The 20,590-nt window shown below is 36.4% G+C and overlaps 2 protein-coding genes across 2 annotated transcripts in view; one reads left to right on the top strand and one right to left on the bottom strand.

Annotated features, from left to right (window-relative positions):
• The first annotated feature begins 1,611 nt into the window (after positions 1-1,611).
• Positions 1,612-20,590, top strand: part of LOC108699440 (Fc receptor-like protein 4) — a 135,084-nt gene continuing 116,105 nt past the window's right edge. Inside the window, exons 1-4 of the mRNA XM_041573986.1 lie at positions 1,612-1,695; positions 3,355-3,685; positions 6,354-6,632; positions 9,015-9,296. Of these exons, the coding sequence (XP_041429920.1) occupies positions 1,612-1,695; positions 3,355-3,685; positions 6,354-6,632; positions 9,015-9,296 (976 nt within the window). The remainder of the gene's footprint in view (positions 1,696-3,354; positions 3,686-6,353; positions 6,633-9,014; positions 9,297-20,590) is intronic.
• LOC108698834 (cholinesterase) lies at positions 14,633-20,587 on the bottom strand. The gene is made up of 3 exons (XM_018230684.2): positions 19,060-20,587; positions 15,562-15,728; positions 14,633-15,352 (listed from the first exon to the last, which is right to left on the bottom strand). The coding sequence occupies exons 1-3, from the start codon at positions 20,580-20,582 to the stop codon at positions 15,261-15,263; spliced, it is 1,782 nt and encodes a 593-aa protein (XP_018086173.1). The 5' UTR covers positions 20,583-20,587; the 3' UTR covers positions 14,633-15,260.

The raw sequence follows: 20,590 nt of genomic DNA, 5'->3' as shown, positions 1-20,590 counted from the left end.
CGGTATTGATTGTGATGTTTGTTACTCCATATATTCTATGTATGTAATTCATGTGATGTAGTTGTATAATCACATTTACTTTACAGTGCTACGCAATATGTTGGCACTATATAAATACATGTTAATAATAATAATAATAATAGTAATAATAATAAAACAATGTTATCCTTTAAATTAATATTAGAAGAAAAGTCAAATCTGTTTTAAAGCTTTTAGACTGGTTTATGAAAACTTGAGTGTAATAAAAAAAAAAACCATTGACCCTGCGATCAACATTCCATGCTTTTTTTCTTGGAGACTCTCTACATGTTTTTTTCTTTTATTAATCCTAATTATTCAAGGTTTCAGAAAATACTTGCACTTTTTTGCACCCATATTTTTTCACCTGTATTTTTCTTGAATCTAGAGAAAAATACCAACTGGATTATTGATAAATCTGCCCTTTGTCTGTCTGTAGTCGCACACAAGGTCAGAAACACAAGATCATGAGAAGCTCCAAGATGAGTACTGTAGGGGCAAGTTTATCAATGTTCAAATTGTGATAAAACTTCGTGGTCAGACAGGCCTGGTCGAGGCAGGCAGAAAGCAAGAGTCGTCAGGCAAGCAAAGGGTCAAACCGGGTGATCAATCAGGAGGGTTAAGCAGAATCAAGGTCGGTTTCAGGCAAGGGTCAGGTTTCAGAGATAAGAGTAGTCAAAATAGCCAGGCAGGGAATCACGGGCAACCACATAGTAACCAATGCCCCTTTAAATATATTTGAATTTGGCGCCTGTGCCTTTAAATAGCGAGAATGCGCGCGGCGCGCACACTAGGGAGGAAGCTGGCAAAAGGAGCGCCGGGCGTCCCCACCGCACCACTAGACCACCAGGGTAAGAATTCCTGACACTAAACTTCAAATTTTTCTGATCAAGCTTTTTGGGACAAAAACTAATTTTATTGGTGAAAAAAACGTTATTTTTTTTTAGATTTATTATACCCCGATGCTGCAAAAAGTCTGCATCCAAAAATCCATCATCTCAGACCTGACGAGGTCCTGTATAAATCAAGCACCTATCCCAATTTGAAGTTATCGTGGTCTGCGCTGGGTTTCGCCTGAAAATCCGACTTTTTCGGGGGTTTTCAGGCAAAAACCTCAAAGAATGTGGCTTTTCAGGAGAAAAGCCAGAAAAATCATATGATTCGGGTTTTCCCACATTTTTTTTTACCAATCTGATTAAGTAGAGTTGATTTATTAATAAATAAGGCAAAAACAGGCATGAGAGTTTGGTCAAGCTTTTTTTATTGGCATAATGAGATACATTTTGATTTTAGTAAATAGCCCTTTGTGTATATTTAGCAAGTCAGTACATTAAAATGTACGTAATTCATTTAATAGGAATAAATGGAAATGTGTAAAAGCTCCTCCAAACACATCCATTAATCCAGTGTCTTTTATTTTAGGAGAGCTTATCCTGCAGGTACCCCCAAGAATAAATGAAGGGGATAACCTGCTTCTGAAATGTCACAGCCGGCTGGAAATAAATGCAAAAAACACTGTGTTCTACAAGGGCAACATGCCTATACAACACTTGGGTGATGATTCTGTTCTGCATGTTGAAAAAGTAGATAGAAATGCGAGTGGTTCATACAGATGCACAAAAAGAATTGGTCACCAAATGGATCTCATCTCTAATGAAGAATTCATTTCTGTCACAGGTAAAGGAGCTTTGATAAGTTGGGTTTAATATATTATAGGAAACTTTCCCATCATCAGTATAAATGCTGGCTAAGGATTTTTCTTTATTAAGTAGAAAACATTGAGGAAAAATTCAATATAGAGATTTTTTTTTTTAAATGTGCTTTGAACTTTAGTCCAAAAGGAATTCTATATATGTCTCTATATTATGGAGTCCATAAAGTTTACATGCATCTTTCTGTGTTTTGATGAACCTTCAACATTAGTATTATTTCACATACTCTTGTTGCAAACAAAATACGGTAAAATGTACAATATATCCACAAGCTCACACTTAAGCTGGCCATAGACGCAAAGATCCGATCGTACGAATCGTGGATTCGTACGATTTTCGGACCATGTGTGGAGAGTCCCGACATTTTTCGTCCGTCGGAGATTGGTCGTTTGGTCGATCGGACAGGTTAGAAAATTTCTGTCGCCTGCCGATAATATCTCTGCGTGTATTGCCGATCGTACGATTTTCAGAGGGAGACTGTCACTAGTGTTGTCAGACATAAGTATCATACGATTGTTGTCACGGGCAGAACATTGGGTGATCTGTTCTTATTTGGTCGGAATGGTAAAGACTTTGATCTGAATGGTTAGTGGAGGGTCGGGAGATGGGAAAGTCCGATCGTACGTTGATTCGTACGATCGGATCTTTGCGTCTATGGCCAGCTTTAGGGGCAGATTTATCGAGGGTCGTATTTCGAGGGTTAAAAAACCCTCAAATTCGACCCTCGAAGTAAAATCCTTCGAATTCGAATATCGAATTTGAAGGATTTTAGCGCAAAATGTTTGATCAATACTCCGCCAAATAAAAGCTACCGAATTGAATGTTAGCCTATTGGGACATTGTAGATAGGTTTTGGGCACTTTTTATGATCGAATAAAAATTGTTCGATCGAACGATAAAATCCTTCGAATCGAATGATTCAGACGATTTTAAGCGATCAATGGAATGATTTTTATTCGATCATAAAAAGTGCCCAAAACCAATCTACAATGTCCCCATAGGCTAACATTCAATTCGGTAGCTTTTATTTGGTGGAGTATTGAGTTGAAGGATTTTTTAAAGAGACAATACTTCAATTATTGAATGGTCGAACGATTTTTACTTCAAATCGTTCGAATCATTCGATTTGATCGAATTCGATCAAATTTGACCAATTTCATGGTCGAAGTACCCAAAAAATTACTTCGAAATTTGAATATTTTTGGATTCAAACTATTCACTCGAGCTTAGTAAATCTGCCCCCAAAACTCAAGTTACACAGATTAAGCAGGTGGTTTCCAATCAGTGTTGGACTGGGACAACAGGGGCCCACCCAAAAACCTTTGACTAGGGGCCCCCCAATTAATCTTAGACCAGGGGCCCACTCTTAGTAATATTATTCTTTCTCTCCTCACTCAACCTCTATTCTCCTAGTCTCTTCTCTTTATATACTACAATCTATTATTCCATCTATTTCTCATAGAAATAGGGAATGGCCATGAAATAGGCCAATAGCAGCATAAGGGCCCACTGACACCTGGGCCCACTGGGACTTTTCCTGGTATCCCTGTGGGCCAGTCCGACACTGATTCGAATATTAAGTTTTTAGTTGGCTAGTGCTTTTTTTCTTTCTTAATAGATCTAGTATCATTGTGAAATCCTTTCAATTAAAAATGTCTGTGAATGGAATTCATGCGCCATACTTGTATCTACAGAAGACAGCCTCACACCACTGATCTCCCTCTCACCACAATGGGCCACAATACTCACTGATGACTTTGTCATTTTAACCTGCAATGAGGCTTCCGCTGCTGAAGGGACATGGACATATTCCTGGTACAAAGATGGCGACTGGATAAGTGGAGATGAGCAGAGTCTGGAAATGAAGAATGCAGAAGTGAGAGACAGTGGGAATTACCAGTGCCAGATCGGTGCCAGCCAGAGAAGTGACCCAGTTGGACTGGATGTGAGGAATGGTAAATTACTCATTCAGCTTTTGCCAAAGCCCTGAGAGCTGCCAATGTATTTTATATAAACTAACAACATTAAAATAATCTACAGGATATTTAAGTTGTTTGCACAATCAGATCTCCTTAATGCTTATGAGAGACTCCTGCTTGTCTACTTTAGTGTTGGGCGAATAAATTCACCTGGCGTGAATTCAAATTCCATGTTTCGCCGCCAGCAAATAAATTTGGGAAACTGCGGCAAAAATTCGCCCATGAAAAATAGGCCGCACATAAAAATTGTCATGCGTCAAAATTATTCGGACGCCCATTCACTTTAATGCATTTGGACAAAATAGGTGCACATATAAAAATTGTCGCGGTCGTCGAAATTGACGTGTGTCAAAATTATTCTGTTACCAGTGACTTTCACGATTTTTTTGCCGTTAAGCAAATTTCGCAACAAATTCACTAGTCTTTTTCTAAGGTGGTGAATATTATTTAAAGTAGAGGCTTTTGTCAAAGAACGCAATTTTTTATTAAAGGACCAGTAACATTAAAAAAAATGTAAAAAAATAGTTTCTACTTAACAAAAAAAACCACCAAGACACTTTTAACTTTAAATTCGCAACGTCTTTATTAAGAAATAACTTAGAGATTCTCCGCTTGTGCTCCTCTTCAGAAACGGTGACAGGGTGACGATCCATCATGCGGCACTCGATTTTTCCTCCTTGGCTATCTCTTATAGAAGGCAGGGAGGAGAAATCGAGTGCCGAACGATGGATCGACGCCCTGTTGCCGTTTCTGAAGAATCGCTAAGTTATTTCTTAATAAAATCTTTGCAAATTTAAAATTAAAAGTGTCAGTGTTTTTTTTTCGTTAAGTCGAAATACATTTTTTTTTAAAAAAAAGTTTATGTTACTGATCCTTTAAAAACTTGAGATTTAAAGGGCATGTAAAGGCAAAAATATAAAATCCCATTTTTACTTTCTTTAATGAAAAAGAAATCTATCTCCAATATACTTTAATTAAAAGATGTCTACAGTTTTTATCATAAACCTGACTGTATGCAGTGCAATTCCCCCTTCTTTTACTGCTGTGGATAGGAATTGTCAGATGGTCCCCAACTGCTGTGCAGGTAAACGATCATACTTTCAAATGGCAGGGGGAGCCCCCCCACCTTACTTCCCAGAACTCGAGCAGCATTGTTGGATTCCCTGTAGAGATTTGTATCCAGAGACGCAGTGCAGTCTCTATATTATGATTATTAATCAGTCTTGCTGTATTGGCTTCTATGGCAGATATTATTTGACTTGTGCTGTTTTGATAATTTATGACGATCCCTAAGCTTAACCTCCCAACTGAAGCCCAGACCATACTGAGCATGTGCGAGTCTTGATATTGCAGAAATGTCTAACAAAGTTACAAGATGACAGCCCCCTGCGCCAACTTTGAAAGCATAAATCATTTGTCTTATTAGGCTGCTGGTGCAGTAAGTTCATGTTTATATTTAGTATACATAATACAGCATTTCTAACATTATTCTATTTTAGACTTTAGTTGCCCTTTAAGAAAATTACTTAATTGTATTTTATTGACTTTGGATACATCTTTAGGAGGAAGAGAATCTCTATGATTTCCTTTCCTCCTTCCTAAAAACAAATTCTCATACCAGCCCACTATGAGATTTGGGGGCAGATTTATCAAGGGTAAATTTCGAAGTACAAAAAACTTAGAAATGCGACCATAGAATTAAAAAACGTTGAATTCCAATATCGAATTCGAACTTTTTTTTAATCGAATTTGGCCATTGAATGATCGAAGTAAAATCGAACGATCGAATATCGAATTCAAAGTTTTTTCAGCAAATTTGGCAATCCTGCGATCGAATAAAAATTGTTCGAATCAAACGATTTTAGCGTACAATCTACCGATTTTTATTTGATGTGTAAAGACTTAGAAAAATGTTGTAGAAGGTCCCCATAGGCTAACATAGCACTTTGGCAGGTTTAATTTGGCGAAGTATTGAAGTCGAAGTTTTTTTAAAGAGACAGTACTTCGATTATCGAATGGTCGAATATTCGAAAGATTTTTACTTCGAATCGAAGTAAATTCGAAGTCGTAGTATCCCTATTCGATGGTCGAAGTATCCAAAAAATTACTTTGAATATCTAATTTTTTTACTTAGAAAATTCCCTCGAATTCACTTCGACCCTTAGTAAATCTGCCCCTTGATGTTGAGAAATTTGAGGGAAGAAATACACAGCTCTACCTTTGGTAATGCATCAATATGAATTTGTTTAAAAAATGTTGTAAATGTTCTGGAAATATACTTTTAAAAAAATACAGTAGTTAATTTAAATATATCTGTTTATACATTTTTAAGTAAATCCAGCCTAAAACGTTTCTTTTCTATTTCTGTTTATATCTATTTAGCCATATTTTGTTTTTTTACCTTAGACCTTAGCCAACATTTTCAACACACAACTTTGTATGTTAAAATTCTGAGTAAAAAAGTCTGTTTTTTATCATTTCTATTTTGTTTTTAAATCCATAGGTCCTGTTATCACAGTGAATAAATACAACTACACATGCATTTACTATATGTTTGTTTTCCAATGACTCGAAAATACATTAGTTGGTTAAATACTTTAGGATAGACCTTTTTACTGTAATATTTACTCTTCTTTCTTTTCAGATTTTGTTATTCTACAAGCCCCCTCTTCTGTCTATGAAGGGGACTCCTTGTCTTTGAATTGTTACAGCCTCCCTGGATATAATGGAAGAAATACTGTATTTTACAAGGATAATAATGTATTCAAAACTCAACCTTCAGACTCTTATTTACATATAGGAAGAGTGAACGTGAATACATCGGGCACATATAGATGTGAAAAAGAAGTCAATTATTACCATTATTTTTATCATTCTTATGGTTTTTATACCCATAGTGCCAAAGTCATTATTTCAGTCTCGGGTAAGAACAAATGGAAATATGTGTCACTTACACTGGGTGCTAATTCTATGTAACAATTACCTGCTGGAAAGTCTCTCTATTTCAAAAATGGACAAATAGTTAAACTATAAGCTTTGTGTCTTCATTTTTGGCTCACAGTTGTGATGTACCACTTTACTCTGCTACACTAAGGGGTTTATTTACTAAAAACTCTGAATGCAAAAATCACGAAAAAAATCTTGATTTTTTTTTTTTTTAGAAAATCAGACTTTTAAAAAATCATGAATTTTTTCAGAATTTATAAAACCTCAAGGATGGAAAAGTCTGAATCTCAAAATAGGGCATCTCAGACCTGTCAAGGTTGCATATAAGTTAATGGGAGAAGTAAGAATGATTTTTTTTTTATGTGCGCTGGGTTTCGTGCAATATCTAAAGAGTTTTCGGGTGAAAATTCAGAAAACTTGTAAAAATCTGATTTTTTTTCCCCACAAATCAAATTTTCGGGAAAATGTAATAATAAATAAGCGTAAAAAACTTGAGCGGCTTTGATTGGAGTTTGTAGCAAAAAATTTTGAGATAAATTAGGACTTTGATAAATAAACCCTTACATTTACATGTGTGGAAAGCTTTATATAACTTAGATCTAGAAAGAGACACTTAGGGGGTGATTTATCAAAGTCTGTATTTATCTAAATATTTTCTGCTACAAACTCTGATCAAATCTGCTCGGGTTTTTACGCTTATTTATTATTACATTTTCCAGAAAATTTGCTGGGAAAAAAATCTGATTTTTTCATCCAATTTTCAAAATTTTTTCAGAATTTTCACCCGAGATTTTTTAAAAGTCCAATTTCATAAAAGAAAATCACAAATTATTTTAGTAAATAACCCCCATAGTCTAGGAAGAGACTATGTGGATTAAAGTCACACACTGAGCCTAGCAAACTAATAGAGAGTAGAACTGTTACATAGAAGCCAAGCAAATCTATTTCTCCCTCTTCTTCTCATGAATGACATTTTCATCTCAGGGTAATCCTATGTCATGCTTCTTACCCTAGCTTTCTTATAAACCCCATTCACAGGCTCTTGCCTGCCCCTGTGTATCAGCATATTGAAATTAGATTGTTGGCATCATCTTGAGTAGAATACTTGTATTTGTGTCGAAAGGAAACCACATTGATGTGGAAGTAATATCTGATACACAACATCAATTTGTTGTAGAAAACAGATTTTGATTTGTCACATAGCATCTCTAAAGCGCAAATTTGTTAAATTTTGAGTTTTTGCCACAATTCAAAAAATTCAAATTTGAGTTTGTGCCATAATTCAACTTTACCAAACATGAATTTTTCATTCCGCAACTAAAACCTGGCAACAAAAAGACAGAATTTACAAAGTTTTTTTCTGTGATTTTATGAGATAGGATTTTTCCAGTTCAAGTAAATATGTTAATGGTCAAAAAAAAAAACGGTCAAGTTTAATTGCAATTTTTTTCTTCAATCCCGTTTTGGGTGGAAAAAAACAGAATTGGAAAAATGTATAAATTGCTCTCTCTATATATTCTATATACCCAATAACATTGCATTTACATAACATTATTGTGCATCCATAACAGTACTGAAACTATCTGACTCTCTGGAGCATGTCGAGATGGAACAAACTTTAGACAAACATGGTCACATCTTTTTAATGAAATGCAGTGTACATAATGTACCATGCGCCTCAAAAACATCCTGTACACCTTGGGGCATATTTATCAAAGGTTGGGAAAAAATGAAGTTCTTTGAAATTTTGAAATGAATTTGAGTTTCGTTGTTAACATTCCTTCCTAGCATTTTTCCTGTATTAAAAGAGAAGAGAGACAAATTTGCAACAGATTTGCATGTTTTTCACAGGAGGAAAATGTGTTCCAAACTTTTCACCCTGAATGAGGGAATTTAGGACAGAGTTAGAGGTTTTGGTCCCAAAGGATATCATTTTTTTCATGATCTATGTTGGTCAACACTTTTTGGAGATAAAAAATAGCAGGGAGTGGGAAAATGCTTTGATAAGCCCAGATTCTTCAAAAATGTTTTTTGATTCGGGAAGATAGTCATGAAAAAAATCATATTATTTTACTAGGAAATAAACTTTCTTTAAAAAAAAAACCATGTCCCTGAGTGACTCTTCTGGTTAAAAATATCAGTCAATTGTATGGCAGTCAACAAATGGTCCCAGGCATCTCCAGTGTTGATGCACATATTTTGATAATACGTAACCTGATATGCATGGAAAGATACATGTAATAAACTTGTTTAATAAAGTAATACAAATAAACAGGAACCTACATGTTGTATTATAGTTGTATAAATATACTGTATAACAACAATGCTTGTGGTTTCATTTTGATTCTTTCTCTTTTAGAACTCTTCCCTGTCCCACAAATAAAAGTGAGCTCAGATCAGGTGACAAAAGGAGATCACATGACCATAACATGTGACACAAAGCTCAGCCCACACAGAGAGACTACAGAGCTACAGTTTGTTTTCTACAGAAATGGGCACAATGTGCAGGGATTCAGTTTATCCAACCAATATGGAGTCCCCTCAGCTCAGCTGGAGGATTCTGGGAATTATACCTGTGAGGTACAAACTTCAAGCAGAAGTATAAAGAAGAAGAGCGGTGTGGTAGTCATTCAGATACAGGGTTAGTATGAAAAATTTCGCTTTGATTTGCACTAATTTTACTGTTTTTTTTTAATTTTAGGCTAAATTCTTGAAAGATCTAATGGTAATTGTAAATTGTACAATCCCTGGATCTGTTCTTTATTATTAATTAATTCAGTGTAAGTACATTTATTTTTAAACACAGGGATCACAATTTTATGAGTCAAGGTAAACTCCATTTGGTGGTGCTAAACTAAGCAGATGTGGGCAGGTTGTCAAACCTCCATTATATTTTTGCTTCAATACATCTGTAAGTGCTCTTTGTGCTCTCTTTCTCAACTACACAATCTACAGCAGAGGGGATTAGCCTGTGAGACCAATGCACTGGTCATGAGACACCTTTACAATAATAATGAAAGCAATAAGAAATGCACCTGTCTATGAGAAATATGGGCAAAGGTAAACAGTTACAGTAGGAGCACAATAAGGGATATCCTTCATTTGGATGGTGTGATCATAAACATAAAACAAAAACAGAAAAAAAACTGTTTTTTGTTGAACCATGTTGTCCACCATGATTTTAATGAATAAATTAATAGGGTGTGGGCAATATATAAAGTAAAGGAGTAGCAAGAAAGTAAAGGCTTTGTCTATATTCAATATACTGTGTTGTTCATAACAGGGAAGCATTGGATGCAACTGGTACTGGGACTCACTGGGATGTTCCTAGGAACAACTGTAACTGCTGCTGTTATTGTTATGCTGAAATTCAGACACAAAGTTTCCTTGTTTCCAAACAATAACCCACAACAACAAAACACAGGTAAGGCCATTTGTTCATGTTGCACCGTTCACTGTTATTCATCTCCTTTTTAAGACAAGAATTTACTTTAATACAGGATGAGGCTTATTTATAAAAGGTCGAATTTAAGTGGTTTAGGAGGTTTTTGAATGTTATTGAATTTATTAAAAGATCCAATTATAAAAGAGCTGAACAATGTTCAAAAAATAAGAATATCTCTAAAAACGTGAGTTTTTCAGACAATTCCCAGCAAATAAAAAATCCTCTAAAATTCTGATTGGATTAAAAATGGTCCAATAGAATAAGCGCAACTCCCATTGACTTCTATAGCACCTCGACAACTTTTACTTGGCAAATTTTTTTATTAAAGTAACAATACTTTATCACCATGTGTTTTAGGAGCAGTTCCCAACCTCCCATCTGGAGAAGACAGCGTTTACACTTACATTGATTTCAGTCTTGCAAGGAAAGGTAAGTTGTACTGATACACAGTTGGATTCTGATGGCGTTTCAGTCAGGATTTCAGTAAAAGGTTGATCTAGTATTTTTGTATAAACTCTTCTTTTTGATGTAACAATATGTGTGTGTGTCTGGACAGAGAGGAATATCAAGATGACTAAAGCTGGACATAGACGCAAAGATCCGATCGTACGAATCAACGTACGATCGGACTTTCCCATCTCCCGACCTGTCACTAACCATTCAGATCAAAGTCTTACCATTCCGACCAAATAAAGTAGTTTAAGAACAGCCGATGTTCTGCCCCTGACAGCAATCGTACGATAGACAAAGCAATACACGCAGAGATATTATCGGCAGCCGACAGAAATTTTCTAACCTGTCTGATCGACCAAAAGACCGATCTCCGACGGACGAAAAATGTCGGGACTCTCCACACACGTTCCGAAAATCGTACGAATCGCGGATCGTTGCGTCTATGGCCAGCTTAAGACATGGAGGACTAGGTACCCCAAATTATATAATTTTTCTCCAGTTAGACTCCAATTAATTAATTGCATTTCAAAGATGATAATATTTCAATGATGATAATATGATACCCAAGGCATTTCCGCATATTTCTTATTCATCTCAAGCAAGTTAAATATTAGTAGCCCAGCTGTTAGGATTCAGCTTCAGGAAGGGTAGGAGTTGAAAGTGAATTTTTAGTCTGTTTTGGAATGGAGAATTCTAGGCAACTTTTCAATTGGTCTTCATTATTTGGACCCTAGCAATCAGATAGCTGAAATGGCAGACTGGAGAGCTGCTGAATAAAAAAGTTAAATAATTCAAAAACTGCTAATAATAAAGACTGAAAACAGATTGCAAAATATTTTAGAATATATCTCTCTACATTATACTCAAAGTTAACTCAAAGGTCAACAGACTAGAAGAAAAGAACTTTCATTTGAAGCAACGTAGGGGGTTCATCACAGTGAGGACAGTGAGGTTGGGGAATGCACTGCCGGGTGATGTTGTGATGCTGATTCAGTTAATGACTATAAGAGGGACTTGGATGATTTCTTGGACAGACATAATACAAAGGCTATTGTGATACTAAACTCTATAGTTAGTATAGATATGGGTATATAGAATTTATGTGAAAGTAGGGAGGGGTGTGTGTATGGGGCTGGGTTTTCATTTGGAGGGGTTGAACTTGATGGACTTTGTCTTTTTTCAACCCAATTTAACTATGTAACTATGTAACAACCCATGCTGCTTTCCTTCAATCAGCTGCTCAAAGAGTATTTTTATACAGCTCACTGCCCGAGCAAACAGGTTCTATAAGTGAGAGGAAGGGTATTCCTGCAATTTAGCTTAAAATATGTGATTTATGCCACTGGGATTCAGTACATATTCTGATCAGTAATCCTAAAACCAGTTGATGAACCATATCATTAAAAAATCACTTGAGATACGGAATGCTCAGTCTGTAGCGTTGTAAACCTGGTTCCATTTTACAGAACTGTTAGTTAGACCACTGAGAAAGCATCTACAATAGGGAGGTCTATCTTCCATTGCTGAGATCTTTTCATCTTTAGGACCATAGGATACAGAACCTTGTGATCAAGTATCGGTAAAGCCACTGTTGGTAAAGTGGAAAAGAGGAGATCTTAAGATGCTGTATGGAACACAATTTAGCAATTGACTGTAGACAGGGTTACCACATTACTTCCCTAATATTTACTACATAATTTATGCTTTTGTGTATGTTTTCTCCCATAGTTGGCCAAGGAAATACCACCATGAATGTAAGTACTTAGGAACTTAGAATACATTTGGCATAATAATAAAAACATTAAAGGCAAATACACTGTCTGTCGAGGAGAAATATTATAGGGTGAATATATAGTTATGTTCCTTTTGCTTTTTACCTAATTTTCACAAGGTGACACTGACTTCACTGTCAATTTTAACTTGCCTCAGCCATTGGTTGCTCTTAGTGACTATCTTATTGTTACTATATAACACTTATATAGGTGCTGTAATAAAAGTAGCACATTTGCACCAGCTCTAGGAACTTAAATCAACCATTCAGATATTTGCTTTTGCCCAATACTGTCCAGTCTTATTTTTGAGCATAGACACAATTTGGCCTATGCAGAATAGTAGAAATCTTGTTCCTTAAGCCACACCTTGTGACTTTTTCTCAGCCTTCCTCCTGCATTCAAACCATACAGGAGTCCACAACTGTACCTCAACTAATATTATGTTGAAGGGTGGGTCATGATCATTGGGTTTCTACAGAGACTTTACCGGCCATATGTTTACTCTTGCAGAAACCTTTTTCTTCTTCAGTCTCCTTTCTTAGGAGTTTGCTGCCCATTAATAATCATTAAGCATCAGCTCTAAACCCCTCCTCAAGTGACAGATCTATTATTGACTAACAAATACAATTGGCCATTGTACCATAATATGCCTCTAAAGGGTCACTCTGAAGTAGGTTACATTGTAATATTACAATAGAAGAGGAAGACACACACTAGGGGCACATACCAAATATGAAGCTGGAATTTCAGTTAAAAAAATGAGTAAATCTTTATTTCATGGCTCAGAGCATAGTGTGTAACAACATGTTTGGGGCTGATGCCACCTTTCTTCAGGTGAAAACAACACATCTATATTGTTTTTTCCTGGTTATGTACAATTTGAAATGATACCAACTGCAATGTAACTTTATATTATATTTAATATACAGTGACGTTTTTTTTGTTCTTTTCTTGGTGACATATACAGGATATACAGGACACAGTTTTATACTCTGTGGTTAAAGTGGAAAACTGAGAAGAAACGATGTTCAAGGGTTTCCTAATGCAGAGGAACCAGATATCGAAGACATTTATTTGGTCTAAAGCTCCACTTGGCTTTAAGGAGAGCTTTACAATCAAGTCCAATGACTGGATTTCTAGTTAACTATCTAACAGACCCAACCACTGCTACAAGGAAAACTCATCCTTAACCCAATTTTCTTCTGCATGCATAAAGAGTCAGATCATTCAGTGAATATGACTATGGATGACATGTATCATGATTGTGTTGCATGAAGCTGGTAGGCCTCTAACCCTTAATTCCCATACAAGCTCCCACTTTCCCATCAATACAATACCTTGCCTTTTGGGACAGTGGAAGTTTTAAAATTTTCTCAACAATCTCTCACTGCCAGGCACATAAAAATCATGGATTTGTTTTATAACAGATGTATAATTAAAAGTTCACCTGAAGGCTTAATATAGGGGTTATTTATCAAGGGACTTGCCTATTAAATCCTAGAAAACATTCAGGATCAAGTGGAACATCAGAAGCATCCGATACCAACTGTAAAGCCTGGTGCTGGAAATTTTATAGTTTGGGCTGCATCAGGTCCTGGACATCTCACCATCACTGACTGCACTATACATTTTTCATTGTACCCAAGGGCGCTTGAGGTTAATGTGAGACCATCAGTCCGAAGACAGAGGCTTAAACAAAAGTGAACCTTGCATATGACAATGACCCCCAAGTAATAGCTGAAAAAAGAGAACTAAAGGGTTCTGTAACACTGAACCCCCGAGGCAGGGTTTAAAGTGGACCTGTCACCCAGACACAAAAATCTGTATAATAAAAGTCCTTTTCAAATTAAACATGAAATCCAATTTCTATTTTTTATTAAAGCATTCAGAGCTGTTCTAAGCTCATCTAAAAATCTCAGCTGTCAATCAAATATTGTCTGCCCCTCCTCTATGCCAGTGGCATAGAGGCGGGGCAGACAATTACTTTCAGTTTCCATTCAGCACTTCCTACATGTCACTGCTCTCCACACATTCCCCCGTCCTCTTTCCCATTTAATTGTGTATCCAGGGCATGGGGATGGACATCAGGTCCCCCATTCTGGTGCACAAACAAGATTCTGAGATGATACAAGACTTGTCTTAATAACAGTGTCCACAAAATGGCTGCTGCCTGCTTGCTACAATTTTGAAATCCCAGACTGAGGGAAACAAGATTCAAATAATTTATATAGTGTAATTAAAGTTCATTTTGATTGACTAATGTGATAAAATAGGATTTTGAATAATTTTTTTGGGTGACGGGTCCCCTTTAAAAAGGCTTTACATGTAAGTCATTCTACTAGCTTCACACAGCTAAATTAATTTTGCATGGAGGAGGAACAAATGTGTTCACCCAGAGATTGGTAGAGATAAGAGATGCCTACCTGAAGTTGCTGTCTCTGCCAGTGAGGGTAATATCAAGTATTAGAGCCAAGAGAGTTACTTGTTTCATAGAATGAAATGGCATAGTTGTTAACTTTTTTATTGTATAAATTATTGCAAACGGGTCTTTGAATTTTTGATCAGTTACATCATCTTTATATACAATTTGAATGAAGATAAAATATTGATACTGTATGTCCATATGTTACAAAAGAAGAATAAACTACAAAATTACATAGAGTTATATTCCTGTACATAGTATGTTAGTATGATGGAAATATTCAAAGTATTTAGTTTACCCCATCAAAGTATTGTGCTACCATTTTGATATTAATATCCCTCTAGCATGACAATGAACTCAAAGTCAAATCTTATATCAGTCAAGTCTTGTAGAGCTTCCACACCAAAATGTGCAACAACATGTCAGACCTTATCAGTCTCTATAATGGCTTCATGAAGCATTGGTAGGACTGTCCATGGAGCAGAACAGCCATTAAGTAGACCAGTGGACAATTCACAGCATATTAATTATCAACAAATGTATCATGGTGACCAAGGACAAACTTCTGGTGACAGTGATGCCAATGGCAGTGCAGTGCACAGGATCTATAACAAGGTAAACAGAAAGATTCTGACTTTACTCAAATAATCAAGATATATATACACTCCTTTCTGAGATACTGTATCTATAAATTATGCTTTTTCTTGATAAATGATGAATAACATTATTATTTATAATTATCAGCTTTTCCTATATGGTATGTTCATTTGTGACATCTCCCTATTAATTCAGGTCATTTCCTTTCAAATTTTACCTGTGATTTTCAAGACTTTGGGGTAGAATTCATTCCAGAATTTACATTGTTTGATTCGCATTTTTTGTTTTGTCAATAAGTCCTCTGTATCTATCATTATGTAATGTTGATGATCAAGTGTAAAAGCAGGCCATTGGTTTTGCACAGGCTCCTTCCCATTTGGGTTCCTGAAAAATGAGATGAACGAGGGAGAGACAGAATATTGGACTGTAGAACATCTGCTACCCTTTGATATCACTTTCAGATGATGATGATGATGCATGCACTCACATTTCATACGTTCAGTTGACTATTAAAGTACTTATATGTCTTCATATATTTTCCCTTTGTATTTATCTTAGTAAAATATTAATGGGTATTAGGAACATATAATTATTTTCGCTATGGTATTACTAGATAGTAGGCTGTCTGCAAGCTTCTCATCACCTCCTACAATAACACAGTCCAGGGGTAATGACATACCATCCCAGAGAGTTGACTGGATTCTTCATTGCATGGTCATAAACTGGTAAAGACTGTAAGGAGTGGTCCCATTTTTATTCTGTAATCTATACAATTATTTTATGGCACCATGAAGTGTAAGTTGCTGTACAAATAAATGATGCTATATGGTGTTGATGGTATAAAAGAAAAATATATTAATACAAATCCTGAAAGATTATAAAACTTGCCATGCATATACAGTAAAACACTGGATTAATTATAAACTAGTAGAGACTAGATGAGAAATTAGAATGACTTTAATTGCGCCAACAAATATTTGAAAATTGTAATTTGTGCCAAAGAACTTGAAAAGAAAATACACTGAACCCTTATTATCTTACTCTGAAGCTGTAAGCAATCACATATCATTATAAATGTCATGTTTAAGCCTGAAAACTTTGAAGATAATATCAGTTGTATCACTGAAGTGTGACCAGAGGTAACTAAACTTTTTGCAGCCACCATAACATAACTACCCCAAATAAAACTTCAAAACCTAGAGCATAACAGGAGCTATTTATTACAGCAGGCTCAAAATAAGTAGCTCACTATGCAGTTGCATTACCTCTGCTTAATCTGCACAGTCCAATAAGTTTCTAGTTCATTTCTTTGTTGTCCTTGAGTTTTCATGTAGTCATAGTCTGCTCAACTGTTATTAATCGTGTCATAGGTACTCTAATTTTACCATCAGCCCTTGTATAATCCCCCAGCTCTGAGCTAATTCCTTGCCAATTGTAAGTATGCTGGTAACTGGGTGTTCTGTTTCCTATTTATTGATTCCTGATGCCCACTCTACCCTAGTCCAGCCATTGTATTTTACCTCCTGCCTTTGGTTCCTGTTTACGAGTTTACATAACCATGACAAGGGGACTCCTCAACTGACCCTTCGCTTTCAGCCATCCCACTGAACCCCATTTTGCAAAAGTTAATAAAACACCAGGAGCTAGACATGGGGTAAAACAGCCACAGCATTTATTGACATTTTATCAAATAAATAGAACCTTGCCAGCCTCACCCCAAGGCAATATTCAAAGGCAGAATTCCATAAGAGCTTAAGACTCTGGTGTTCCTCATTGAAGACTTGAGATCAGAAAATTGTCATTATTCTATTCTGGACCCTGTAGTAGTACAGAATATGTTCTCAGCAGCTGGGAGTAGAACAAACTTTACTAGGGAGGAAAGCATGGCTGAGCTGCCAACAAGTTGGGAGAAATAACAGATGCTGCTGCTCCAGAATCTGCAGTGTCTCTATGACCAAGCAGGTTGTCACGTAGCACAAGCAGTAGTAGCATCTGTATCAATCAAACAACCGTGCAGTCACTGGAGAGAACCTTCTTTCTCCCTCTAAATTTACTTGTGCAATACTCTGGCAAAGTCCTCCCACTGCTGTGACACATAAAACTTGAAATTCATTATCATATTTCCATTATTTTGATCCAGAGGAAGGCAAAAAAAACCAGCCTGAAGTCAGTGCCAATTATACCTCAAGAGGGAAAAAATTCCTTCCGAACCCCAGTGGCCATTGGAAACATTCCCTGGTTCAAGCATTTGACATTCATTAACATGAATACTAATACTAATGCACACTCTCACGTTTATACTGTATAATAGTACCAAAACCACAATATAACAGTACATGCAGGAAAACACCCACATTTGGTTAATAATAGATAATATGAGAACATAAAGAAGAAAAACTCCTGACATTTCACAAAATATGCAAAAAGGGGAGAGGGTGGTGGGATGTATCTACTTGCTCAGCAGGAAGTGAACTTTAAACTGTAATTTGGTTTATAACTCCAGGGCTTTCCATTCTTTCAAGTACAAAGCCAACGGTTATTTGAAGAAAATAGCCTAGGACAGAATCCAGTTATTCAGCTGGACTCTAAGATTGTCTTATAGTATGTGACATATAATCACAGTCACAGTGGAACATACTGCATAACACTGAAACACCTGAAAAAGGCCCCAACCATTCTTGCCTATTGCACCTTTCTTGTGCTCCGTAAGAGATGATTTCTACATCCTGTGCATATACTATGCTCTTCTGGCACACAGATGCAGCTTCAAGTGGTGGAACTCCATTCTGGGACACCAAAGAGTTGTTCATGTCAATGGAAGACACAACCACCCAAGGGCAAAGGCTCATTGTAGGCAAAACATTGTATGTTGCACCTGTTTTTTGGCATTTTCATGGCTTCATACTCATGATAACGGAGCCCCATGCTCTTATGCTTTACAGTTTCAATATCTGATTTGCCGAACTATGAGATACCACCTGGTATTAATCTCTATATTTAATACGCTAAGCTCCACTAGTAAATATGTGCTGAAAATGTCTTGGTCTCGGTGGTATACTGAGAAGGACACTTAGGTGCACATTTACTAAGGGTCGAATTTCGAAGTGGTAAAACTTCGAAATTCGACCATCCAATTGTAGAAATTCGATAGTCGAAGTTTTTTTTTTGAGTGAATTTACACTTCACTTGCCGTTTCAAATTCGAATTCAAATCGTTCGATCGATCGTAGAAATCGTTCGAAACTAACGATTCGAACGATTTAATCGATCAATAGAACGATTTTCAAAAAAAAACCTTTGACTTCTAAAAACTACAAATACTTACTATAGGTTCTAGGAGGTCCCCATAGGCTATAGCAATTCAGCAGGTTTAAGGTGGTGAAGTGTCGAAGTTTTTTAAAGAGACAATACCTCGATTTTCGAATGGTCGAATATTCAAAGTTTTTTCAATTTAAATCGAATTTTGGCCTATTCGATGGTCGAAGTACCCAAAAATGACTTTGAAGTTCAAAGTTATTGAATTCGAAAATTCACTTTGAATTCACTTCGACCCATAGTAAATGGGCCCCTTAGTATTTAAACTCTGTAGATTAGGTTAGTGTATCTTGGCTGTGGGATGACATTCCCACATCCAAATAAGTTATACAATATATTATTTATGGCTATAACAATAAAAATATTAATTAAAATTATGATAATAATAAGAAAGCACTCACCCTGTTTTTGCAAAATTTGCCCAGTGTCTCATAACTGTACTGCTAAGCGTTTCCTCTTTTTTGGTATAATTAAGTTTCTTGTCCAATGGCTTTCCAAATACAAACTCAATCTCGTAGCCATGCATGACTCCCATCCATTCGGGCCATGCAATCTGGGAAGATCTGTGTTGAAAGTAGTATAAATAAACATTGTTCCCAAGGTCAGAATTTCTCTTTGTGAATTCCAGTAGAGGACATATAAAATTGTAATCTCCAACAATGTCATCCATGGCATCTCGATAAAGAACTGGATTCTGTTCATCTTCCCAGTTTGTATAATGGAACAGGATGGATTCTATTGCAAGTTCTGTTGCTTTTGGGAAAGATAATCTGACACTTTCTTCAAACTGTGTCCTATTTATATAACTCTCATGATCTTTACTGAATCCCGGTATCCCATATACAAGGAAATATGATCCCTCATCTTTATTAACTCCATTTAAAATATCTGTGTTCTTTTTAAGTTGACCAAGTTTTAACAATTTTTCTGGCATGTCTGTGAGAAAATCTCCATCGACAGCAGGAGGGAAAGTAATTTCTATTATTGATCTCTCATTGGATGGAATAACAGAATAAGCTTTCTCGGATATCTCTATTGGTGTCTTAGTTCGAAGGCAGGCAATGATTTTGTTATCAGTCTTGTAAGAACAACCAATCTGATTGGCTAATATCAAAGCTCGGTGCTTGGCTTCTGTTTTATTCACAGCACCCCAAGGCGCATTAGCTGACCCACTTTGCATAATGGCTCTTGTAAAATATGTATGGCTTTTTGGGGAAAGCAAATGATAACTTACTGAGGCTGCTCCAGCACTTTCTCCAAAAATGGTTATGCTTTGAGGATTCCCACCAAATGCTGCAATATTCTCATAAACCCATTGAAGAGCCAATCTCTGGTCAAAGAGGCCAACATTTCCCGGAGCTTCAGAATTTCCCGGAAATGACAGAAAGCCCAGTGCACCTAATCTGTAGTTCATTGATGCCACAATGACCTGTTCAGACTCTGCCAAAAACTTGCCATCATACAGATCAAGAGAAGATGTCCCAGTTTCAAAGGCACCACCATATATCCAAACCATAACACTTCCACCTTTTGGCTGTGGATCTGGAACCCATATATTAAGGTACAGGCAATCTTCACTCACTTCAGTGTTTGGATTCCACATCTCAGAACCAGAGAAACCAGGGTGTGTTTGATCTGGTATTTGAAAGCAGGAATTTCCATATTTTGAAGCATGAAGTACATCTGACCATGGCTTCGGAGGCTCAGGCTTTTTAAATCTTAAACTACCAATTGGGGGCTCTGCATATGGAATTCCAAGAAAAGCTGTTACTGTACCAGAGAACCCTGATATCTGCACCCCTTTTACTTTTCCATGTTTAGTCATGACAATATGATCCTCAGAAGTGATGCAGTCCACGAGAAGTAGACACAATGTGGAGAAGCAAATTGTAGACATGGTCTTGATTGTCTTCAAATTATACATCTTGTTAA

Source organism: Xenopus laevis, chromosome 8L, assembly GCF_017654675.1.
Source record: "Xenopus laevis strain J_2021 chromosome 8L, Xenopus_laevis_v10.1, whole genome shotgun sequence".
NCBI classification, from domain to species: Eukaryota; Metazoa; Chordata; class Amphibia; order Anura; family Pipidae; genus Xenopus; species Xenopus laevis.
This window is presented reverse-complemented; position numbering and strand designations above follow the sequence as displayed.